A 24452-nucleotide genomic window follows, 5' to 3' on the forward strand; every position below is an offset into this window, starting at 1 on the left:
GAAGTAATACAATGTAACTCAGTAATGCAAACCAACTCAAGCAATTTTCATCTTTTCTCATTAGGTTTCGTAATGTTTTCTGTATCAAATGAAACATTATGAAACATCCCTCTGTCCAGAGTATTGAAATAAGAATGACAAAAATTTAGTTCCTTAATCTCAGTTCTCTCAATAAATAGACTGTTCTTTGGAGGTGAAAGACAGATCCCAGGTACCTGGCACACATTTTCAGTATCACTTATCCTGAGCTCAACATTGCTACTCTTTTACTCTTTGGGAACTACATCAGTCCCAGAAGAGTGGAAAGATAATCAGAACTGGGTTGTAATCACATCTTAGGTTTTGTCTGGAAATAAAGTGGGCATAAGACATTACTGACCTCATCTCTTGCTCTAGAATGGCAGCTTAATGCCTCCTAATCACTCTTTGCAAACAATTCTGGGCATAGTTGGGTTAAAATATGAAGTTTGAAAAGCAAAGGCTTTGGTTTCCCCCAAGAAAACATAATATGAAATTACACCCTTAGGTCAACACAGAGCCTTTCTCAAAGTGCACATCTTGGGGGCCTATATGCAAGGAATAAAACAAGCCTAACACAATAAAATTTGAACAATTTGTTGAAGGTGAAGTTATTCAGCTACTGTTAGCCAATCCACTGGCTCAATACGGCCAGAAGTGGGAGGTGCCACTTCCTTTATATACTTGCCCCATTTTTCCTTTCTGTCAGCTATATGCTGCCTTGTGGCAGCTCTGGCTCATTAAGAAAACCTCTGTGACTTGACTCAGTTCACTAGCCTCACAGAAAAATATCCGGTAAAAAAGATAAGACAAAACCCAAATGTGTATACAGTCTTCTGCTGGGATTGTGAGTCAAATCAAAAAAGGATGAGGTCCTGGTGTGTCAGAGTAAGCGCAGGAGGAAGGGAAAGAGCACATGGCTAAAAATGAGAGAAGAGGAGCTGCAGGACCTCCTGCTTCCACTGAGATTTTGAATCAATGTGACCACTCCAGAAAGAAATCATCCCTTTATGTGTTCTGCATCAAAATTTTTCCTGTGCCTCTGTTGGTTTAATTTCCACACATCAGTATGCTTGCCTTGCTTGGCATCGCCCAAATTAACTTATTTTTACAAAAGGTTCCTCAGAGTAAAGCCTTAACATTATAGTACTAACATGTATGATGACCCATACCGTCACTACTGTGGTAACCAACCTGAAAAGGTTTTAAGAACATTCAAAATGGTAAACTGCAACTTCTGCAATAGTAGGACACTAGCAGGGTATAAATGTTTCTGAAGAATCTTGCAGGTTTCAGATGCTCTGTAGAAAGATTAATAAGAAAGCATTATTTTCATAACAAGGGTGGCACAGAAAATTTTCAACAAGTGACTATGCACAGTTGCAACCTTCAATGGGCCATATAAGGATTTCAATATTAACAGTTGTTATATTTGTCTGAACTATTTCAAAATCAGAACATAATACTTCCATTGAAAAAACCCCAAACAAACAAAAAAAAACCCAGGTTTTCATCAAGGTAACAAGTCATCAGCTTTCTTAAGACCTTAGGAGTGCTAGAAAGTACCTTAGCAAAATAAGCAAAATCATAATGGCTTCAGAAATACTGAGAGTCCACAGCATACTGACTTGATAGCAAAAAGCAGAATACTCAAAATCTCTGATACTCAGCATTTGGGGAAAATAAACCACTTTCTTAGTATTTGCTTTTGATTTTTCAACAAATCTGGCTAATACCTGGCCCTGCTGACCGCTGGTTTGATATATTTGCATAAAATTAATCATAAAGGTCTAAATACCACATCAGAGTTCATGCATCAACTTCAGTATGCCGTTTCTCAGCTGGTCTATGTCAGTAGGATCAGTACCTCCACCAGCAAGACAAGCTAGAGCTGTTTGGAGCAACCATCTTGTGGGATTCTTTCAGTGAGTATTACTTAAATGCAGCAACTCCAGTCTAGCAGTACTTTTATTAAATAAGTTGTCAGTAAACATTTTCCTGAAGCAGAGTTTCCTCTGCTGCTGGATTACATTTGATTTGTGTGATCTGGCAAAAATGATCTTGGGCTCAAGATTCCTTCAGAAACTGTATTTGTTAAACTGAACAACTTAACACTATAACCATAGCCCCAAAAGGGTCATATTGCTTGCATAAGTCATCAGCAAATTTAACTTGAAGACATTTCAAATACAGTATATCTACATTTGGATATAGAAATTAAAAAAACCACCACAAAACATTAGTCCCAAGCATTCCTTAATATTTAGCTCCATAGCCAAAATTACTGCTGTCCACCAATAACCATGGGTTCAGTGTTCAGACCTGCAAGTATCTTCAAATATTTGATTCTATAATAATTCCAAAGAAACCACCTCGAGTATCAGTACAGATGACTAAACCCATCAATAACCTGGTCCACACAATTAAAGTGGTACCAAATATGGCTGGTCTGAACAATATAAGTTCATACAAAATACTGTTTTACTCAAAGGAAAAAATCTGAAATGAAACAGTAATTAACTTAAAAGTTTTGACTGAGCTGTTTACAAACAAAGACCACTTCTGTCATTGTCAGCACACTGTCAAAATGAGTACATAGAAAACGCTCACCTCATTTCTGCCATTATATCCTCATACAAATCCTTTAGTAAGAAGGTTATTTTATTCCTGTCACGTTCTGTGGTAGACTGAAATATCATTTGCAAGATCTCTTGCATGATCTCCAGAGTTCTGTTTTGGGACTGAGTAGAAACTTCTCTATATTGCGCATTATCAAAAAATGAATCAATGAAGTCAACTACCTGAAGATCAATATTGTTTGTATGCAAAGCTTCTTCCATAACAGCAAGATCAGCAATTATATGAAGGAGACTGTTTAGCAAAACTGAATTAGCAGTATGAGTATTCAATTTTTCTCTGCTAAGACGACCATCAACAAACAACATACCAGTGTAATCTTCCTTAGACTTATTTTGGAATAGTTCCAGAAAGTCAATAATGTCTTTGACAACCAGCAGTAGGTCACTTGATGAATTTTCATTAGCCATAAGGAGAATTAGAGCATGCATTATTTTAGGATAATTTTTATTTTTACACTCGCATAGAAAGCTGTTCACAATCTCTTGTATGTCTTCAAAATTTCTTAACATAGTATCTACAGATGATGTATTAAACTGCTGTATTAAAGCATCAAAAGCCATTGAAGAGGACTGTCCAGTGGCTAACCTCAGTAATTGAAACTCTTGGTCTATCACTGCAAGTAAGTGTCTAACATTAAAATTCACCAATAAATCTTCTATGCTTGTAACTATAGGAAACCAGAAGTTCTCAAAGTTATCAGATATATTACTGTTTCCATTTAAAGCTGATAATATCATAAGCATTGAGTATGTCTGGTTTCCAACAGAAGACAGTGTCATTAAGGGTTGAATTACAGAAAGAAAAGAAAGGACAGCTTCTGTATCCAGGAGTCTAGAAACATCGCTGGTCATATTCTTAACATTAGTAAGAACAGTCTTTATAAGTGATGTTCTTGAATGTCTGTTCCAACTTAGACCACCATAAAGATCATCCAGCTGTTCGAGAACACCTTTGGCCATCTCCATTTCTGCCACTGGCATACTGACCAGTGCTTCTACAATTTGTAAAGCCACTTGTCTCTTTGGTGTGGAGGAACAATTGATTGAGTACGTATTATTCACCTGCAGTGGCACAGTGTAGAGGGATAGCTCATTCCAAAAATCTAGCAGCTTTTTGAGAACTGAGCCATTTACATGATGGAGGTCAGAAAACTTCAAAAGAATAGAGTTCCATTCTTTGATCTGATGAAAAAAGCAGGTCAGATTGCGAGTGATATCCATCTGGAAGTCTTCCATAGTGCATGAGGAACTGTCCTCCAGAGTGATGAGTTTCAGCTCCTTAACGACTTGGATGACTGCATTGTAACTAAGAGTAGAATTGCTATGCACAAACTCACAAGGTTTAAAGGTGGGATCACTCTGAGGTGTTGCTGTTGTGAGAGTCCAGCAGAACGCTGCAGAAAAACAAACTGAGGCCTCTGCAGGTTCATTAGACGTATCTGTCAGTGTCTCCAGTAACATTAGAAGACTTTCTACTTGATTAGAGAACTCCTTTGCAGTAAACATTGGCATTTTTGCTTCCTGAGTCAATATGAAAGCGTATACTTCAGTTAGTGCTTCCGTGATGTTTCCATGAGCTAATCTTTCTGTAAGGCTGTTGACATTGAGGAGGAAATGGAACATCTCTTCTACATCGTAGAGCTCATCTTGTTCAAAGAGTCGTGTTATTTGCCATAAGCCAGTCAGGTTCCAATTACACGAATTATTCTGAAATGCATCCCACCAGTCTGTTAACATTCTTAACTCAGAGTTCTCAATATACAAAGGTTTGATATTTTTAAAGAAATTATCTAGGCTCCTCTGGACTTGTTTGAATTGACTTATCAAGAACTCAACATCCACGTTCCTCATATTTTGCACCAAGGTTACCATATGCTTTAGAAACTCTTTACCATCTCTTAATGGAAAGCCAGTAAAACTAGAAGACTTGAAAATTTTAAGTGCCTTCCTTACCAGTTCAATATTCAGAGCTGCTGTTTCTATCAGTTTCTGGAGAAAGGTTTTGTGTTCACCCTGCAAGTTTGAGTCAAGTTTACTAAACACATCTTGAAAGAACTCCATCAACAAACTGGTATTTTTCTCATGCAAGAAAGGTTCAATCTCAACATCCAAATGAGAGGAGCTGCTTTCTTGGATTTCAAAAGTTTTATTTTTCAGAAGAGTTTTAATTCCTGCCAAAAGTTCAACTGATGAAAGCTGAACACGGTGAAAAGGATTAAGGAACATCCTTGAAGTCCTGTTAAATCCATGGATTGACTGACTAAAATGGGTCTTATTTGCTGTATACCGTGAGTGCCCCACTAAATCATTGACAACTGTTTGTATTTGCCCTCCAGAGTTATTTAAAAGTGTAAAAATAAATTCAAGCACACTGTCATCTTTTACATAAAATTCAGGGAGAATAAATTTTAAAGCTTTTGCTATAATATTGAAATAAACATTTACACAAATCACATCAGAACCAGTTAGGGAACATTCAGGGAGTATCAAATTAAAAATCAAATTAACAAAGTCCATCACGTTCATTAGCTTAGCATCTCTTTCAATGTTTCCCAGAGATTTCAGTAGAAATAAAATATGTTTTGCACTTTCAAGGTGGGAAGGTGACTTGTATTTTTCACTGAGATTACTTAATCCACGTATCCATCTGTTACAATCCTCTGCTTCATCCACTGTACTATAAAAGTTTAGAAAGGAATTAAGATGAGATGAAAAATTTGTTTGCAAATGGCTTACATCTTTCAGAGTATTGTCCAAAATTAGTTTGGTAATATTCTGGAAAATGCTGATACAAACCATATATTTTCCTTGAGATACACTTTTAAAGAAAGCAGTTGTGTCTTTTATCTCAGCAAGAATAATTCCAAGTTCCTTTTGGGAGAGCTTGAGAATAGTAGAAAGGGAATTTCCAATAGAAAATACACCAGCACCCCTGTCTTCTCCCTCGGATCCTCCTGAGATGAAAGTATCAAGCCAAGAATTCAAAAGCTCTCCATTAACAATCTTCAGTATAGATTTCTGCAATTCAGTTATCATGACTCCCATCATTTCTAAAACACTTTCTAAACTGTTACTTTTAAGCGAGCTTGTGACATCAACTGCATTGTTAAATACATTTTGAAGATTAGCAAGGAAAGCTTCAAAATCTTTCCAGTCATTTAAATCACCACCTCCTTCAAATATGATTTTTAATAGATTCATTGCTTCTGTTGTAGCTTCAACAATAACCATAGCTGTATTATTGCACAGTTCATCATGAGTTGCATTTGAAAGACTTTCAGAGAGATTTGCCAAATCATTTCTTAGACAGACAAAAAAGGTTGAATTCAAATTTAAGATTTTGGATGCTTCTTCAAAAACCTCTGTCCAGGTTTGAAGCCATGTAAAAGTGCAGTGCAAAGCAGAAGGCACACTAACCTTATCTCCCAAGTTTGTTACATTAGACAGAACACTGTCCAATGGAAGCAGAAATAAGTTGTAAACCTCTGCTGAATGATCTACAGAAGTACTGTTTGACAGATAAAAATCAATGCACCCATTATTTACCAGGCATTCTGGGAAGATACCAAGAAACTGTTCCAAATAACAGAAGGCAGCTGTTTGGAGCTCTTCATCTATAAACAAAGTTTTAAGGCTGCTCAGAGTGCTATAGACAACTTGCATCTCTTTTTTTCCTTTCTGTGCAAGAGACTGGGCCTGAAACTCTGTGTAGTTGTAAATGATTAGTAACTTTTCACAGAGAGACTTGCTGGTGAAGTTCCAGAGAAGACCAAATGTTTCAGACAAAAAATCAAAAACTCGATCCCTATCTTGGAAGTCATGCCATACTTGAAAAGATGAAATATCTTTTGAAGTCTCATAAAGAAATGTTAACAGAGTGCTGTTGCCCTCAATATTTAAGACCAGATTATCATTCTGATACAGAGAGAAAAGTATTGGAAGAAATGAGGCCACACTAGTACTGTTTAATTTTTGGATGTTTTTGAAGAAATCGTGCACAATTTCTCCTAATTCTTGTACTTTATATATAAAAGTCGCATTTGAGAGTAATAAAGAGGAGGCATTACTCACTCCATGAATTGTGCTGAAAGACACATTGACATGATCATCAGTCAATGATCTGACCTCATAGAGATTCCTTAGGAAGCTTTCACTTAAGTGTTTTAAATGGTTCAAAGCAGCAATATTTAACTCTGGCCAATCAGTCAGGATATTTCGGAGCAATAGCATACTTCTATTACGGATTTTATTTTCTGCAGTAGAAAATATAATTCTAAATAAGGTCTCCAATACCTCCTCCTCTTCCACTTGACTCAAATGAGAGAGCCTAGAATCAAGTTCATAGAATACAATTTTCACTATATGCCAGAAAACCTCTGTCTCCTCTTTCATCCAGAATCTCTGAAGAGGCTGGAAATATTTTTGTAGTTCGTTATAGAGTTCAGAAACTGCAAGTGAGAAATTGGTGGCAGATTCCTTCCCCTCAGCAAAATTTTTCATCCATATAATTGTATTATTCAAGACATTTTCAATTAGAGACTGGTTTGAAGAAGCTGAGAAATCAAGCATTTTAATTTCTTCTATGACTTCTACAAGATGAAAAAGATGATCCATTTCCTTTTCACCAGAAATCCGTAAGTTTTCTTCTCTCTTCAAAAACTCTTTGAAAGATGTCAAAATTCTGAAAAATTAAGCATTATTTTTTTCTTGTTAGTTACCTAGCAGGCAGACAAGAATTGGTTAAATATATCTTTTATAATTTTATAATATAGTTTTATTTACTTAATTCAAAGAAAGTTCAAATATCATTTAAATAGCAGTCACAAATTAATCACCACAAAACCTGAAATAGCACAAATGACAATCACTTTGGTTTTCAGAAATGTGACAAAACTCACTGAAAAGTCATAGCCACATTCAAATCAAAACCTGAATGTAGGCAGCTAGGTTAAAGAAGTGTGCATTTATCAGTAATTACAATCAAGCTTGTAAGCCACAAAGAGTCAAATACCTTTAGTTTAAGTACATCACATTTTCAGCTGCTGAAAAGAGCAAAGCTTTTATGCTCCACAGACTAATTATTTTATAGAAAGGAACTTATCAATAAAATTGATCTAAACCTTTAATTTTCCATGAATTCTGAAGATTTTTTTTGTTTTATCATATTTATTGAAAGCCAAAACATTCCAGTTGACTGACTGATAGCTGAACACTGCTATTTTAATATCTAGAAAAGAACCCAAAACATGAAATCACAGTGAAAATTGGAATGCTCCAACCGATGTTTCCATTGTGTCGATAATATTTATCAAAAGAAAAAATGTTTACTAGCTCTGTAAGACTGGTCAAGATTGAGGTGCACGGAAAAAGGAGCATTCCAATGCAAAGGTCTCAAGTTGAAAATAGCTTCTCCTTAAATATGTTTTCTTTTAATAGTTAAAAAGCAGAACACCACACACCATTAAAAAGCTTTGTGAGGGAATTTCTGTGTCAATTACTGGAATGGCTTCTACAGAAGAGAAACCAAGATGTCAAACATTGGGAAAAAAGCATCCCCCACATAGAATCTCTTTCCTAGACTTATTCAAGTCAAAGAAATACCTCTGCATGTATAGCAAACAAATCAGGTGATTTTGTTAGTATTACTATGTAGATAAAATAGTGCACACTCTAGAAACAGTATTTAAGACCAAATCCAAATCCTTGCCCTAGCAAATGTATCTGCACTGATCTTTAAAACAAAGTTGGGAAAGAGCACAAAGGAAAAGTGATTGAATATTCAAGATATCTATTTGCATTCTACTCCTTAACTTCCATTTCGTTTTTACTGTAGATATCAAAAATATCTAAGATTCTGAAAGCCCAAACTAGGAGTTCTTTGTTTCTAGAGCCCATTTTAATCAAGCTGCTAGTCCCTGTCAAGTTCTGCTTGAATGAAAAGCACAACATGACCTCTCTAACAGTGGAGGTAATATTCAAATTGTGCCACTTACAAACTTTTGATTCTTCATCTTTCATTGCATTGATAGTGGTTATTTCCATTTGATAGGTTAAACAAGGGATTGCTTTAGCAAAGAGCTAAATAGCAGCATAATGAAAAATAAAGTTCAAAGTCCAGAAATGTAATTTAGAAAGTATTCTTATCTATTAACAGCTGTGATCGCCAGCATAGCATGGTAAATAGTTAATAGCACTTGATAACTGAGGCAGCACTGAACAATTAGTCCAAAGTTGTTCCATGAGGGATATTTTTTTTCTTTTTTTAAACAGAGTGATGATTACATGGTTTCTGTTTCACTGTTCATCTGGACATTAGCAGGGCTATAATACAAGTAACTTAGTGACAAGAAGCCCTTGTAACAACACATTGGAACCCTCAGGAGTCCACCACTTTAGTTAGTGCTGATAACACACCAGAGATGGAGATGTCTTTTTTTAAATCTTTTGAATGACAGCCACAAAGACATAACTTTCTTTGCAGGATTCTCTTTCTTCCCAGTAACACTGAAAAACACCAGCCATTTGGTGAAAAGAGGCAGGGTAATTATGTTCAAGAATTACAAAAGTCCAAAGTGGAGTGGGGTAAAGGATTTCTGGAAAACAGTTAAAGAAAGAAATTACATTGACTAACTAGTTCAACCTTACCGTGACCAGGAAATAAATGAAGAATAATCTGGTAAGTCTTGCAGAAATGCTAAATAATGACCTAGGATGGTCTCCAAACTGAGCTTTTGTCTAGAACAGAGAGATGCTTCTAGTCCACCTGCAGAGAAAATAAAAATTTCAACATCAAGAGACAGATCAAGAAAAGTTTTTATGAACACATCTATAAACAACTTGATGGACTCCCACTGAAACAACCTGAATAAATCCTACCAAATTTAGAAGGACTTGAATGTTTGCAGAAAGAGAAATACATTATGTACATTTTAAAGGAAGTAAATATGCAATTTTTATTAAAGTGCTTGATGTTAGTTCTACTGAATTATTATAATAAATATCAGCTTTACATAAGGCACACCTATATTTTCCTTACAGAACTCCTTACAGAAAAATTCAAACACAATTCCTTACAGAAAAAAGGAAAAACAGAAGATATATACATGAACTGCAGAACTAGTTCAAGTAAGATTAGTTTTACTATACCAGAGCGCACTTAGTGCTGTATTCAGCACTGAAAGGAACTTTAGTATTTCTTTTTCCTTGGAATTTCAGTAAAGAGAAAGCAGTTCTGCGAAATTCACTATTACTGCCCAGATAACTGAAATATCTGGAACTGTAATAGATTACAAAACCTGTACAAGCAATTCACATTTGAACAGTTAATTTCACTAACACAGTTCTTCAATTAAAAAAGTACTGCTTATTTTTTGCATACATTCCATAGCTGCCCACTTACTGATGAGGTATTCAGCACGTTTCTGATTAGCTCTATAGAGAAAAAGAGCAGAGGAAAAAAAATAAAAATGCTTTCAGAAAAACAGATCTTTAGCAAGAACAAGATCTTTCACAAACCCCAAGAACTAGCTTAAAAAAAATCCATCAGTAACCTAAATCCTTCAGAAGCTGGAAATACAAGTGGTGAAAAAATGGAAGAATTGGGAGCATGGTGAGAATACTTAAAGGAAACAAATAGGTGATATTGGGTGAGATCATTTTTTAGAGCTGTTTGGATCAGCCACATTGTGCCCTGCTTCATAGCTCCACAAAAACATTGAGAAGAGTAACACAAAAATTTAATGAGAAAGAATTCTGAAATGGAAGATCTCTCATTCCTCAGCATAAATCTCAGATATTTCAAAGTTCTCCCCAAATAATGAAAAACTAGTGTATTCCAAGAAAGTTAACGGCAGATGGGTCAGACCAGCTAGTCTGGTCTCCCATTTATATCCTGAACTTAAGAAGCCTTCCTGACAGAATACTGTTGCAAAAGTAGAGATTCCAACCAGGTTCAACCAGTTGGAATTTTCCCAATAGAAATGGACAATCAGAAAATTTTCCAGCTGGCACTGAAATCACAGCTATTTATCAGAGGCAGGCTCTGTATATTACAAGCTTTCCTTGGTAATGATTCAATCAGCTGGTGAATCCTAAGGCTGATGGAAACACAAACAGAAACAGACTCACAAATATAAAAATCATCACCTTTTCCCTTTCGGAGGAATACCATGCTCTAAAACAGACAGGGAACCATCAGAATAAAGCCTGTGCTGTGCAGTAGCTGTCTCCTCACCTGACTGACTTCCCGCAGAGCCTGCTTCCTCATTCATGTATTGAGCTACCTCACATGTCCAACTGACGAAAGTTGTTAAATCCTTCCAGTATGGATTTCCCTCAAAAGCAAACAAAATTTCTTCAAGTGTATTATTAATTCTGAAATGACACAGAAAACAAGGCTACCATGATTAAACCAGTGATTTCTTTCAAAGTCAAATTACCTTGTGAACACGTGCCATTTCTCTGTAAATCTCGAGCTACATTCTATTGCTACTTTATGCATACAGAGAGTCCTATTGACTTAGGAAAGAACTGAGGCAGGCAGGCTAATATATATAGCTGAGTCCTTTGCTAAAGAAATCGGTGGCATAGCTATTACATCACTCTAAGCACAACTAGACTTTACTACACAGGTTTTTGAGCAGAAAAAAAAAAAATCTAAAAAGCCTTTTAAGAAACCCCCAACAAAATACTCTAGTTCAAAAAGCAGCATTTTGAAATTGAAAACAATTATTGAGGAATGCTTCCTCTTGTCCTGAAATACACCTCTGTATTAAAAAAATCATTGCTTTGTCCCTGAAAAAAACAAACAATAAAACACCTCGCATAAAAATAGCGCTGAGCTTTTCTTGCTCTTCAAAGTTACTTAAACACAAGCCTCTATTCCCAGGGGCCTCTTAGCTCTATCAGTGTTTTTGATGCTCAAAAAAGGAAATGTAAAACTAGTCCTCCTGGTGATTTCATCGTCATTTAGAAACGTGGAGGGAGGGAAGGCAATCAAACATTGATCAACAGCAAAGGGACAGGAAAAATGACCTAAATTTTCTAACATCTAAGATGTTATTAATATCTGTGGATTTAATCCCTGCTGCCAATGCAGCTTGTGGAATTTCTGACAGATTCTTGAATGCTTAGAGCTAATAGTTTTACTGCTTTAATAGCAAACTCTTCTGTCAAGTTTCTCATACGCATATGTAGATAGTTCTCTTCTACACTTGTTTAAGTTTGTGACCTAGGACATCTGTCCAGTATAAATGCAACTTCACATTAAATGCATTATGCTTTACATTGCCAAGCAAGAATAATAAAATCCTATCCTATTTTAAAGCACTTTATTGATATAGGGATTTGTCTCTAATATAGTCTGATTTAGCACCATTAAAGCTTTAAATCAGTAGAATTACTGAGTCATTGCAAATGACAATCAACTTAATAAAAAGATGAATGGATTTTCTGCCAAAATAGAGGAACAGTGACCATTTGATGTATTCAGAAAGTAACTTGAGGCTGCAATACCCCCCTTAGTGCACTTTCTAACTACCCTCTCTTTAATGTTTTCCTGCAACTCCCAGGAGTCTTTCAGATCCAAGTTTCCAAGCATCCTGAGCAGCACAGTACCGGAGAGGTATGTACCAGGAAGCAGGCTGAGAAGTAGCAGAAAATGCTTGGAAGGGAGAAGATAAAAAGGGAGAATAGGCTTTTAGAATCCTAGATACCTGCCTATCCTCAGCTTATTTCCACCCCTACCCCCCCCCCCCAAAAAAAAAAGTACTAGTGCTACTACTAAAAAAATCATCCTCTACCTTCCTGTTTGTGCTTATAGAAAATTGTTAACACTGGGTGGTAATCAAAAGCAAAAAGCAGGGTTTGAACCTTTTTATCTATGCAGTTACTGGTTATAATACCTTACTCCAGGCTGGTACCAGTCAGGATCTTTATGTATTAAAAGGTATACAAGATACATACAGTGAGAAGAGAAGCTGTTCCTGACAAGAGCTGAAATGGACATCCTCCTCAGATGGTGCCTCTGTGCTCAGCAATTGATTCATTTCACAGTAATAAGCATAATTTTCGGTTAGCTGCTCTTCTATTTCTTGCCATCCCAAATAATCATCCATTATTGAATCTGGCGGGCTCTGTTGTCCCTGAGTTACTTTCTGCAGAAGCAGGACCTTTCACAGTAAAGAAAGCAATATTTGAAACCAATAAAAGGGAAACTCACCTGAGACTTTGGCCCTGCTTAGATTTGTAATATTGATGATATTGAAATCCAACATAAAATGGATTAAATGAGCAGTCTTTCAAACCTTCTCAATTTTTTCTGGAAGCCACAGCTACTTAGCATGTCTAAAATGTCACATCCACTCAAGAGACTCCACAGGACCACTTCTGCCTTGCCCCCAAGCACATTTTAATTAGTTTAAATAATCAGTTACCCATCTACTTATTAATAGCAAACACTAAGTAGTAAGCTGCAACCCCTGCTAATTTATTTTATTTTGTAATAGTAATATAAGTAAGGCACTGCAAGCTTTAAACATGAAAAGAATTCAGAAATACTTACAGATTCCTTTAGTGACTGGACCTGGTTACTTAGCTTGAAGGTCACCTCTGAGCCATTGCCAGGACACACATATACTGCTAAAATGTCAATGTCATCTGACCCCTGTGGAAGTCTCAGGGTCTTCTCAAACACTCTAAGCACATCATTGCACATATAGGAAGCATTGCTCATCAACATCTATAATGTAATTAATATACTGTCACTTTACAAATGAACTCAGGGTGAAGGAAGATATTTAATTCACACTCTATATTAATTCTCCCAATGAAATGTCAAAAGACAAAAAAGTACAAAGTAAAGTTGGACCAAAATCCTGCTGAACAAAAAGTGAAATCCTCTACTTAACAAGTACTTTTTGTCCCTCAAAATAAGCCTCTGCAGCTTTATGCAAAATAATATACAAGCATTAAATAACAACATACCTGTTTTAGCTCCACAAAGAGCTTTCTGATGTCTAGGTGAATTAATCCATCTCTTTGGGCAAAGGGAAACAGTTTTTCCAGGCTACGTAAAGCTTCTGTAAGACATTTCCCCCCCACATCCCATAAAGAAAATATGTAACTCAGGGACAGTACAGTAGGAAGCATCCTTCTGGGAAAGAAAACTGGGCATGATATGGTTTAAAAATACAGTAGTTACAGAGGCATAAAGGTTCCACTTTAGTTTAGATGACAACCCTACCCAAAGCACTTAATCATTTTGCACCATACATGTACACAGTTCCACTCTGCACTTCTGAGGAGCAAAGACTGCTCCCCTCCTGCACCACCACTGAAAAAGGCTCATCAAGACAAGGCAGAAAGAAGAGACCAGTCTTCTTACACAGCAAAAGCATGACCCTATGCCCTTTCACAGTTATATCAGAATAGCTCCAATGACTTCAGTGAGCTTTCATGATTTTCAGGAAAGGAAAATGAGATCCCATGTGGGCTTGTAGCTATGAATGCTGTAAATAAACTTAGACTCTTTCCATATGTAACTGTTGATTTAGCCAGCTAATTGTTCTGAAACATGGAAAGGCAGCCTAATTCCTTAAGCTCCCAAGCAAAACTGATCTCGCCCTTCTCAAATAAAAGAAAACCACAGAAATGTTACCAGGTCATGTTAGGGAGTTGCCAAATCCAAATTGCCCTACTGAGGTGAGGCTGCCATAGCTCCATGTCCCCAGGTCCAACCGGCAGCAAGGCTGGGCAGGTAGGCACACAGGCCAACACATACACAGTAAATGCACATGGCCGGCCACACAGATCAACATACGCAGCACTCACACACATACAAACAGCACCAACAGCCTCATCCTGTTCACCTCCCTGGTTGGTCAGGATGAAGATCTGCTAGAGGGAATACATACATATATATATATATACACAGTGTGGATCCCCCCTAGCAGCTGGGCTCAGACACTCAGTCTGCCCAGCAGCTGCCCCTGGATCCCAGCTCCCTCCCCACTTGCTGGCACCTGGGCATACAAGCCCTCGAGGCTGCAGCCCTGCTCCAGCTTCTAATACAGATGTGCTTGCTCACACACAGTGTGGATCCCTGCAATAACTGCTCTTGGACACTCAGTCCATCTAGCAGCTGGTCCTGGTCCCTCAGCTCTCCCCAGCTGCCTCACACATAGGACGTACACAAACAGGTCTCTCAGTCAACCCCCAGGTCTCTCTGGTGTTGGCCTGAGCCTCCTGGTTCCTCTGATAGCTGACTCTTCCTCACTGTCAGAGAAGTGCACACCTCCCCAGCTCCCAGGCCACCTCACCCACCCTTCAGCTATCCCAGCCTGATATTCACTAGTGATCACACACTGATATGCCCACCCTCACTCACTCTAGTTTCTGGCACCATGGACACATAGGTCCCACCCCATTCACTGGCACTTGATTTCACTCACTCCAGTCCTTCCAGTTGTTGCTATGGGCCCCTATATGTCCTGTGGTCTGACCTCTGCTGCACGCAGACCCCCATACACACACTTGCACACAGAATAGAGAGTCCTCACCCAGGAAAAGAGTTAGAAATGAAGTTTAGTGAGAAGGCAGGACAGCCTGCAATGGCCAGGTGAAGGGCATGGCGAGGCAAGCATATTGATCAAGCAGCCTGTTTATATGCAAGCAGCCCCTTTCATCACCTTATTTCTATTTTCCCATACTTGTTCCTCACCAAACCACCTAGATCACATCCTCTCCCCGCCTTTGGTTCCTCTTCCAAACCTCCCATGCTAAGTCTTGTTGAATCCCAAAATGCTCTTTCCCTGCTTCCCATAATGAGTCCCATATCCCTAGGCAGTAACCCCCTCAGTCTGTAAGGTGACCCAGCCTTGAAGGATCCAGGACAGAGTACTATTTGGGTTCTCCCACTTGCCACTGTTCCTCTATACTCCTTTGTGCGGATGGAGATCAGCGTTTTACCACATAAGCTGAGAGGGCAGATGCCCAGCTGTAGTAAATCAGTGTAACTTCACCATCATGAAGGAAGGTATACTGATATACAGTATACAGGCAAAATTGTGTAGCATACTTCAAATCAACCCATCCTAAAAAGAAGACTACAGAAACTATCCTGAAGCTTCAGAGGTGTCTTGCAGGTTTGGGTGCACAAGTAAATCAGGATTCCTTAATATGACTAGCAGTACTGATTCCATGTGGCCACGTGCTATAAAACGAAACCCACAAGACAAAAATGACACCTTTTGGTCCAATGACCTTAAGAACCCAGAAGATAAACAATCAGCAAACTTCATATTAAATGTCCTAAAAATGCACCTTTGGAAAATTATGTTGAAAGAGTACTTGTTTTCTCATGACATCTGCTCCCTGCTAAGCACTCAGTCCTTGTTCATTTTTAGAGGCTAAAACAGATTTTACAGTTTAGTTGTTAGCTGATACAGCTAAAGGGTATGTTGGGTTATATCTTTTTTTTGTGTATCAACAAGAGAACTGTTTGCTAAATTCCCAGAATAATCAGCTATAAAGCCATTAAAGGCAAGAAGCATACATGTGTCATACAACATAACCCAAGGAAAGTGGGCTTTGCTGTTATTACTGATGCTGTAATGTGACCTGTACAACCTTTACTGCTAGTAATGATGCACAGTACTAAAATACACAGAACTTGTGTCAGAGTCTGTGTTAATTTCCAACAGTGATCTTCAAACAAGAGGTTTTTATTCATAATCTGAAGACATCTGAGCTAGAAATCAAGGTCAAAATTGCACAATTTCAGTGGCATCTTGGACAAAATTTGTACTTTTAATATATTGTTTATTCTTTACTGTAAAGTCATATGGAAATATCAGGTAATTTAAGACTATCAATGTCCCCAAAAAGACCAAAGTGTATTTCACATACCTGATAACAACTGAGTAATACAAGTGTTCTTCCTATATATACCCACATTATAGTACTGCAGGTCTCCACTAACAGGTTTCACAGAAAGCTATCTTGTCCCTTTTCCTTTTCCTTTTTTTTTTTAAATCCAGATCTGTGTGGACCTTATAATATGATTATATTGTGGACCAACTCCTGGGTATCATGGTGCTGAGCATCACACAATCTGAGTCCTAGCACACCGTATAATACTATAAATGTATTCCAAATCTGAAAGTCACAATTGCTGAGCAGACATATTTACAAGAACTTCATAGGAGCTAGTTCATATTATTCAGTCAAACTGCTGAAAACAGATCCAGTTCCCCAACTACTTGTAAAATACACCTCCACTTGTCCCAAGTTCTTCCCTACTGTCCCCTCTCTTCTGAGAATGGCATCTCCCACTTCTTTCACCATCAGTCTAGCTTTGTGTCCAAAAGCATAGCCCCCAGAGAAAGAAGCACCCTGCCTCTGGGCTTCACAGCCCTCAATCAAATCCTTACTTAAAGAGATCCGAAAATCCATATGTCCATCTCAGCGTTTTGCTTCACTTGCAATGACCAGCCAGAAAAGTCAAGCTGCATCTAAATCTAAAACCAAGACTTCTTGTTTGTACATACATGACTGATGGTGTCAGAAACTTCTCAGGCATTGATATTTTAATTTTTATTAAGCAGGCTCTATTTCTTGAGTTAGATCTTTAAACAACAGCCACAGCAGCATACAACATCATATAAAATGCCTAAGGAAATTGTTTATTCCTGATATGAAGTGAAAACAGGTATTATGTTGTATCCTATCATCACTAAGGGAAACAGAATTTTAGGAATTCGAAAGCTGCTGTAAGTATCTGAGTGTGACATGTATTACAGAGCCCAAATGCCTTCCTAAAGGTAGAATGTTATCCATTTCCCATGTTACTCTGAGGAAGCCATTTGAATGCTAGTAAGGGGTAATCACCATGCAGCTTTACCTTCAGTGAAGGATAAATACTGTGCTATTACATTCCTTATAGCTCCATCTACCAGAAGCAATCTCTTCGTAACAGGCCACTGAGGTACATCCTGCAGTACAGACTGCATTTTCTCCAGATGCAGGATTCTGCAATCAAAAGAGGTAGAGCACAGAAACATTGTGTACTACAAACGAAAAGGTAAAGTTGCTGAAAAATTATGGGATTTTTTTTGTTGTGCAGTCACTCTATCATGTACTTCGTAGTTTCTTACAACAGCAGCAGTGTAGCAGTTTCCTTTCATAAAAAAAGAACGAAATTCCAAAATGTACTACTAAATTATTGAACAATTTGACTGCAGTATCTCTCTTAACAGTATATAATGGATTTTATAAAAACCTTGGCAAACTAAGGAAACAACAGCAAAAACAAAACAAAAGAACCCCTCTGCCTCTCAGCATTCACTAATCAGTCTCCCAGGTGAGAAGTACAACTTGTTTTCATGGACAAGTCTACTTCTTTTCAGACTAATTTACCTGAAGGCCAAAACCATTAATGTTAGGGAAGATTTACACACAAAATCATCTCCTTTCCTCTCTCTTGCAGAAAAAAAAAAAAAAGGGGGAGAAGTTTCCCATTAAAGAGTTCATTTTCTATCAAGCCACTTACTGTACTAAAAAAATGCTTCTGAACACTCAAAGGTGGGAAAAGGAGGTAGTGGCTGCTATTCCACCAGTGACTGTTAGGTTAAGCACAGGAGTTATACACCTGTTTTTATAATCCCACATCAGTTCATTTACTTAAGAAACATTTTTTTCATTTTTTTGTATCCCTGTTCAAACAGATTTGTTTGGAAATGGAAAGAAGCCTGTGTCCATTTTATAAGTTAATTAAAACAGCAACAAATCCAGAACCAAAGACATTTCCTGATCACTTCCCACTTGCGGGTGTGCTGCATTAGAGCACTTTGTATCTTTCAGATTTATCCTCAGATGTTGATTTGTATAGCATGGATCACACCTCCTCCAATGAAGGACAGTTTTTTATATGAACAAGTAGAGCTGTTACAAGCAATGCCAAATTGAGGCCAACATTATAACTCCCAGAAGCGATGCAAGTCATCCAATGTGCAGTTAGAGAGAAGTATCAGTTCCTGTACTCTGCCATAGACTTTTCATGAGGCTCTGCCAACTCTGACAAACATTAACTCCCTGTATCTACAACTTTTAAGTCCTGTGTAGAACCTTCCAGATCATTTATAACAAGTCTTTTTTATTTTTTTTTAATAGATAGGGAAACAGAGCTCTTAAACCACTTTATTTTGCATAAATCATCCAGAACAATTGTCTTGATTTTATTTTAAAACATATGTTGTCAATCAGAATACCTGAAATTAAAGCACAGTCACTCTTTACAAGCTTGTAGTTGCACTTGTCCTGAAATGAGAATTGAAAGCATTTCCAAAGTTGCAACAAAATAGATTTCTACTAGATTAGTGACCAACTGCTAAAAGAATAACTCTACTGTACAGGAAGATTTGGACTGCTTCAACAAAACAAATCATTCTGAATAAGTACAGACCTTATAGCCATACTTTCATATAAACTGATTACATTTCCATTAAGTGATAAGCCAAATGGGGAATGTGAAAGTTCAAAAATATTAAAAGAAATGTTAGCCTCAGAGTGCCCTAGATAAGATTGGAAACTACAGATATATATATAAACAAATAGCATTACATTGTAATTCTGTTCTCCATAGTAGGATTCTGTTCCAAGATCTCCTGCACAAACTAACATGAGTATGACTGCTACAACAAAAATCCAAAACATTTCACATACACTGGACTTGCTGTACATGAGCAGATTGATCCTACAGCATACATCCATGAGAAGCATTACTGAGTCACAGCAACTATTTGTGGGAATTAGACTTTGTTTACAGAAGAAGAATAATTTAGGTCCTAGTTCAAAATGCTTGATTATACACAGCTGCTGATTCCTATGAGTCCTGATCATGTATTCGGGTCCTTTGCTGAACCTGTAAGTAGGTATACTCTGAATCACAGATTAAATTTCTTTTTCAGAATGTGTATGCATTGGCACAATTATTTGCCTGTATATGACATTTCTAATTACAGAATAAAAAATAAAAACACAAAACAAAAATCAGAAATCAGCTAAATGTAATGTGAAGATAAATATTCAAGTTGATCTGAAATTTAAGACAAGTTGCAGAAAGATAACTTACAGATTATGAGATGCAGTATATCCTTCTGAAAAGTAGGCATCTGATTTCTCATTCCATTGCTGGATCAGGGTATTTATCTCTGAGAAAAGTTTCCCGGCTTCCCTGTCATCTAGAAACTGAGACATTAAATCAGCTATGATTCTTTCAAGTTCCAAAAGGAGTTTCTGAGAGGGGCTTCTGCTGAACCATTGCTCAAATACCTAGCAGATCGAATGAAAAACAAAACACACCTTGTTAGAGAATCAAAGCTTTCTTATTTAGACACGACACAGAATTTGCATGTCTTTAAAAAAACCCCACAATTAACAATGATAGTAAAATTAATCCCTAACAACGTGTCTAGACTCTGAAATGACTGGCCTCACAAAGGTTGATTTTCAATGCAGTTTGTACTGACCTGCAAGTTGGCAATATAACATGCTACATCATACAGAGAACTAACATCCTATGTGGTGCTGTCCTTGCCCAAAGACGCAGGAACGGTAAAAAGATGGCCTGAGACTGAAACCAACCAAAAGCAGACCTCCACGGTCAATTACTCAGGCTTGCTTTCCCTTACAGTTCTGCCTACACTACCAACTCGATGGAAGGCAGCAGCCTCAACGTTTTTGGGGTCCCATTACACAAAGAGATGGAGAAGGAGCCTGCATGCTCCTATTGTGTAGCCTAGAATAAGGCATGCCAAGGCCTGGCGAAAGCTACTGACTGCTCTTCTTTCCTCCACCATTACGTTTTTTTAATGCCAAGTGGTTAAAACAGATTTGTACTATAAAAGATGCCCTGTTCACCAAGGCAATTCCCAGTGGCCAGCAGCTTACAGTACTTCAAGTTGCCATCATAAGGATGTCAGCTCTTGCGAAGAGTTTTAAAATCATGGCTGAAATTATTACTGGATTTTTCTACGGCTACAATAGGAATTAGTGCATTAGTTTTGGCAATCACATTAAATTATTACTTCAAGTCATCATACATCAGTGAAACCTTTATCAAGAGAGAAATCAAAGGCTACATTTTTGAGGAAATAGACAATAAGCTGTACATGTTTTCCTTAGATGATATTGCAAACATCTCCAGAGCAGCTTGATACACAGCTGATATTTTTTAATGGGGGAAAAAAACATATTTCAGTTGGAAAACAAACACCAGTGTTGAGGCAGCTAGGTAAGTGTTTTCCTTAGGAAACATCTGAATGGTTTTTCCTTTTCTTTACGCAACTACATATATGTCATCGTAGAGACTGCATGCCAAGGTGTTCTGCGAGAGCATAATTTTAAGATGCTATACTGGAGATTTACTCTCATCCCCTTCAACATGCTTCAGCCACTATTGCTAGAGATAGTAGAGGGGAATTAAAAATAAATGAATTATATACTATATCAGTGGAGGCCTGTAGTCTGCTTTCAGTTTTGCCCAAAATTCAGGCTCAGGTGGGACAGTAAATGGGTCTTCCTTCTGTCAGGCCTCTGCAGTGCAGTATATTTCACTATATTCCCTATTAGATTTCAAATCTGTATTTGAGTTAATGAGAAAATCTGATTAAGTGGACACATGGTGACAGATTATAATTCTACTGTAATGATGCTTTATAAGGATTACTTTGTCTTCTTAGCAAGATGAAAAAAGTTCATGACCATAACATTTAATAGCTAACTCAGATCTTTTAACTGAGTTACTGTTGACAGCCTACATGCAAAAATTAGGAATTTAATCTATTAACTTATTACAGTGTACCTGTGCATAGAGTCTGAGCTTGCTGACAGCATGAACAAGATACAGTTTGGCCTCATGCCATGCAGAAATACAGCCCTCTTCATTATTCTCTTTGTTTGCTTCATCTTCTGCCACACTGGACAGAGCAGAGCACACAAACTGCTCCAGTGTCTCTCCTGTGGGAATCTGGCAGGGACATAAGAAATTGATGAGCATCTCAACTCTCTTGAGTTGAGATCTCAACTCTCCTGCTGAGTGTTATCCCTGTTATCAACTTACTTATCTGGTGAAAAAAGAATATCACATAGCCTCCTTCAGCGAGAACAAAGCCCATTTAATCCAGCCTCATATTCTGAGGCATGTACTTCAAAGTACTCCACATGCAGAGTGCTGTATAAAATACCAGTGGCCCCATTAGGGTTCTCATATACCAAGCAGAATGATGATATTTGTATATGCAAGGAATTTTCATTGTGTAGCTACACCAGTGTTGCTACTTCTACAGTCATTTGCAGGCTGATGCTGAACTAACTTGACAGCAATATAGTACACCTACACTAGAATTTTGCACTAGAATAGCTGTATCGAAGAAACTTCACAAGTATAAAAATTACTGATGTAAAAAGCATTCAGTACAATGGTACATCTCAACCAATGATTACATGCAGCAGACTAGTTTTAAAGTGAAGTTGGCAGGTTTCAGCAGTGTGGCCAAGAAGCCAGATTTTTTTTCTCAAAGCCGGACTTCTAAATTCTGTGTTGAAAGATTTATTATTCCCAATCATATAAATTTTATTAAAGCATACAAAAATAATTTAGCACATTTTAATTCTCCCTATTAATGTCTTTCTGAGATACCTTACATCCTAACTCCTTTCAACCATGACTAGAAAATTTATTGAAAGTTTTGCAGATGTTTTGACACCAAACAAGCTGGGGCATTACATACAGAATTGAAGTGCTCAGAATAGACACTGTCCAGGCTTCCATATTTCTCTTCATACTTTTTGAGGGTCTTCAATGCCCTAACACAAGCACACAATATCAAGATATTAGTTTAATCTATAAATAGCTAGCAAGTGAGTTGCCTGGAATTACACAGCCAACCATAGCTAACAGGCTGCAGTCAAATTCAGTTCAGTTGATCAAACTGGCCATCACTGATATTTCATTAAAAGACCATTCAAAAGTCAAGTTTTTTGATAATTTACCCCTTTGTGTAAATCAGCTATTTTTATAATGAACTTTTTGAAAGTACAACTCTAGACTGTACCTGGCAAAGAGCAAACAGATTTTAGATAAATACCAGCATGTTCTATTCAAAACCTGTGGACCTTAGTAGAAATTCAAAAGATATTTCAAGTTTTCTGCAGTTCAAACCAGACCATCACAACAGATCACTTTGGTCTAGAAGAAAGATTAGAAAGACCTCTCTGAGAAAAGAGATTTTCTTCAAAATTTGACACATCGCTGGTATATTTGAATAGTCCCACTGAGACAACGCATCAGTCAAGTATGTCCATATCAAGACTGCACAACTGAGAAGAAAGGACTGTTGATGTGCCTTAATTTACACACAGAAGAGATAGGCATTCTTTGTCTGGCAAACCAGATGAAAAATGCTACCTACCAAATTAATCCAGGCAGCTTCAAATCTAGGATTCTAGTTTAAAAGCTTAGTGGAGCAAACCCCAGAATTCTCTACAGGATTGGATAATAAACTCAGGACTTTGTGATACCCAGTGGTGACTTCAGAGAAGCATAAATTCATTATTGTACACTACTAGACCTATCAGCATCTTCATGTGCAGAAATTCCAGCTGAAGCTAAATACATTTATTTTGATGCGAATGAAGCCAGGATATTTAGCAGTCTGCTAGCTGCTTCACAAATCTAAGATATGACTATAGCTTTTGTAAGGCATGAAAAATCCCTTCAGGGTACAAATAAAAAAAAAGATGAAAGGGAGAGACACTGAAATTTTCAGGTGGTTTACCTTTGTTAATTGTGCTGTGTAACTTAGCAGCTTCTCAACATGAAGATCATCAAAACCAAATCTGGATTCAAGTTCTGCTCTCACAGCATGTGGATTCCACAAAACATCCCCAAGAGAAAGATTATACTGAAAACCTGAAAGAAAAAAACCTTTCTGTTTACACAATTCCTGCTTTTTGTTCCTTTTGTTTCTTGATGATGCATACTTGATGAGATCCAAGCACCACATTTCCAGCTTTTCACAAAAAAAAAAAAAAAAAATGTGTGCACCTGAACACCAATTTCACCAGGATAAAATTGATGACTGCATTAGTAGTATGGTAAGGTCAGTTAATCTGATGGTATTCCAACAGCTGATATGACAATGGTCAGATGCCCCTGCACAGTGATTGCCAGCAGACCCCCAGGGTGCCAATCTGAACTGTGTGTCTATTTCTGCACGTAGTCATGTAAATGTGTGTGTATGGGCTGGACATGGATCATTGCTGAGAGGGAGAGCACCATGAGAATACCAGAAGATCCAGGGAATTCAAGCTCACCCTCTGTGCAAGGGCTCCAGCATCTCACCTTTGTACCACTTCAGTCTTGGTTTTGACTGCTGAAGTGGGATTTAGACCGCATATCATCGGTCTTAGCCTGACCTTCTATGCAGAGCAGACAGCTGCACCTAGAATCTAACTGTGTGCCACCAGACAGTTTGCCAATGAAACTTGTTCCTAACCTTTTCTTGAGGAGTTGTCCTGGGGCCAGCCTACCTTCTCCAGTCAAAGTCATCTCCCATACTCAAGCAGCAGATGAGGAAATGTAGCCCTTCAGCTGAGACCAGAGTTTATGATAACAGAAGAATGAAGCTTATAGTAAAACAGTCATAATGCTTAACATGCCTGTCCAAAACAAGAGGCTATCCTTCTATCAAATGGAAGAAATTATCCTTTGCAGTGATTTAGTCTCTCTCCAAAATT

The 24452-nt window shown here is 37.6% G+C and overlaps 1 protein-coding gene across 1 annotated transcript in view; it reads right to left on the minus strand.

Moving 5' to 3' along the window:
• The window catches only part of ABCA13 (ATP binding cassette subfamily A member 13), a 208376-nt gene that overhangs the window by 157793 nt on the left and 26131 nt on the right, over nt 1-24452 (minus strand). The window contains exons 9-13 of the mRNA XM_076330301.1: nt 23492-23625; nt 21517-21681; nt 19786-19985; nt 2629-7338; nt 1213-1319 (exon numbers count right to left, since the gene is read on the minus strand). Of these exons, the coding sequence (XP_076186416.1) occupies nt 1213-1319; nt 2629-7338; nt 19786-19985; nt 21517-21681; nt 23492-23625 (5316 nt within the window). The remainder of the gene's footprint in view (nt 1-1212; nt 1320-2628; nt 7339-19785; nt 19986-21516; nt 21682-23491; nt 23626-24452) is intronic.

Source organism: Aptenodytes patagonicus, chromosome 2, assembly GCF_965638725.1.
Source record: "Aptenodytes patagonicus chromosome 2, bAptPat1.pri.cur, whole genome shotgun sequence".
Classification (NCBI taxonomy): Eukaryota; Metazoa; Chordata; class Aves; order Sphenisciformes; family Spheniscidae; genus Aptenodytes; species Aptenodytes patagonicus.